A 2220-nucleotide genomic window follows, 5' to 3' on the forward strand; every position below is an offset into this window, starting at 1 on the left:
CTATTGAATGGCTTTGATTTCAGACACACGTACAACGCGAGCACATGTAGAGTGGCATGTAATGGGCTGCCAGCCGCTTGTGGGTGTGGCAAACCAGACAATGTGAAAGCAAGTGTTCGGACGTGCCAAGGTGACTTGAATAACCTACATTCAACTTGTTTAGACAGTGGGTCCCACCTCCTATGTGATCAGGCCTGAAAATCAGGTTCGTAAATAGGACCACATGTCAGACATATACCATGGGACCCACCCTGTGATGAACGGCATAGCACTTACACCTGTCAGAAGAGCTGATAGTCATAGCAAAAGCTTCCTTCCTTCCACCCACTCTAATATTACTTTATAATCCAAAGATCATAACTCATAAAAAGACCCACCATAGTTATTATATGAAAAAAAAAAAAAAAATGAAAAAGAACAAAAATCACCATTACAACCAATAAGTTATTTCATGTAAATAAACCCTAACCACACACACACACACACATGAGTATTCAATTTCCACTAGTAACATTAGTACCAGAATCTTAATATTATTTTTGAAACTTCAAAGAAACTAGGGTGTCGAAGTGAGTAATCATAGAGAAAATCTGAAGCTCTCTTGGATATAGTTTGACCAGAATCATCGTCTGGAGTTTTAAATCGTAGGTGGACAAGACCAATTGCCCGCTTCTCTTTTTACGAGACTTGAAAATGACCTCGTCGTTTCTCAAGCCTAGAAGAGGAATAAGATTAATTATGCCTCTTGCAGTCGCATCGATATTACTCAATTTTATCCACTCTTTTATCTGAAAGTCCTTTAAGATCCAAACTTCAAATTCAACATGAGATATTCGGTTAATGAGAGATGGAGAGCCTCTAATCTCTGTAAGATAAAAAGTTTCATCCATTGAAAGTGTATCAAGATTTGGCCCGATGCAACTTGGAATCGGCGTTTCATCAAACGTCTCTTGGGCAATATCCATAGACATTATATAATGATAACCAACCACCCAATGCAAAACCCCATTCAGCAATAGTTGCTTATTGAATATCAATGGCAGAACGAGAAACGAGATATCAATCCTTCTCCATGAATCCAAACCTAACGTTAGTATCTCACACTGTTGCTTTCCATCGTGGAAGAAGTGCACCACTTTATATTCCGCAGTGGAAGGAGCGTATCCAAATCTATAAAAGTCGAGTTCCGCGTAGTCGAAGTCCACATCCAAGTCATGTAGAAGTTGGTAGTCGTCACAAGATTTAGAACATGTGGGAAGCGGTAGCAATTGCTTGGTAGCTGGATTGGAGATATGAATGTCGTTTGAATGGTCTTTTACCAAAAGCAATCCGTTACAGGTAGCTAAGATCTCCCAATCACCACCTAGAGCCAGATTTCCTACCCTTATTTCAGAATCTTTTACATACACGGAACGAATGTGATTATTCCAAAGTGTTTTTCTTTCGATGATGTACGGTTGGACTCGAGCGAGGTGGCACTGGATGAAACAAGGGCTAGAGATTATGTCTAACCAGTTCTTGCATACACGCCTTAGGTTATAAAGAGATGCGGCTGGAAGCCAAACGAGAATATTGAAGATGATCTCTTCGGGATAATCTGATAGAGACTTCCCTTTTTCTAGAGAAATAGAATTCCATAAGACTTCCCTTCTTATAGAGTTCTTATTCTTTATATCCTTGAGTTGATTGATTTTAGCTGGACTTGCCATAATATCGAATCACGAATTTCTGACAAAATCAATGTAGAGAAGAAAAAGATAATGATGGAGAATCAATGTAGAGAAGAGAAAAAAAATGATGATGGAGGTGATAGATCTTACAGCTGACGATGAAGCCGTCCGTCAGACAATCGCAGAGCCTGCTGAGATGGGAGAAGGAAAGGGTAAGGAAGAAATTGAAAATTAACAATCTCCTTTATCTTATTTATAGACTACATCCTCCGCAGCATCCTCACACGGACGAAACCGGATCGCCTACTGAGTTACTCAGAGTACTGAGTAAACTCAGTTGGGCACACCTTGAATTTATGTGGTATATCCACACCGTCCATCCGTTTTTACATTTAATTTAAGGGGTTGATCTCAAAATTGAAGCATATCCAAATATCAAGTGGATCATGCCATTGGAAACGGTGGGGATAATGATTTCCACCGTAGAAGCCTTTCTAGGCCCCACAGTGATGTTTATTTATCATCCAACCTGTTTATAAGATCACAAAGA

At 39.6% G+C, this 2220-nt stretch overlaps 1 protein-coding gene across 1 annotated transcript; it reads right to left on the bottom strand.

Moving 5' to 3' along the window:
* Positions 1-489: 489 nt before the first annotated feature.
* On the bottom strand, positions 490-1848 carry LOC131250923 (F-box protein CPR1-like). Its single transcript, XM_058251317.1, has one exon. The coding sequence runs from the start codon at positions 1707-1709 to the stop codon at positions 534-536; it is 1176 nt and encodes a 391-aa protein (XP_058107300.1). The 5' UTR covers positions 1710-1848; the 3' UTR covers positions 490-533.
* Positions 1849-2220: the final 372 nt, after the last annotated feature.

This window comes from Magnolia sinica, chromosome 7, assembly GCF_029962835.1.
Source record: "Magnolia sinica isolate HGM2019 chromosome 7, MsV1, whole genome shotgun sequence".
Taxonomy (NCBI): domain Eukaryota; kingdom Viridiplantae; phylum Streptophyta; class Magnoliopsida; order Magnoliales; family Magnoliaceae; genus Magnolia; species Magnolia sinica.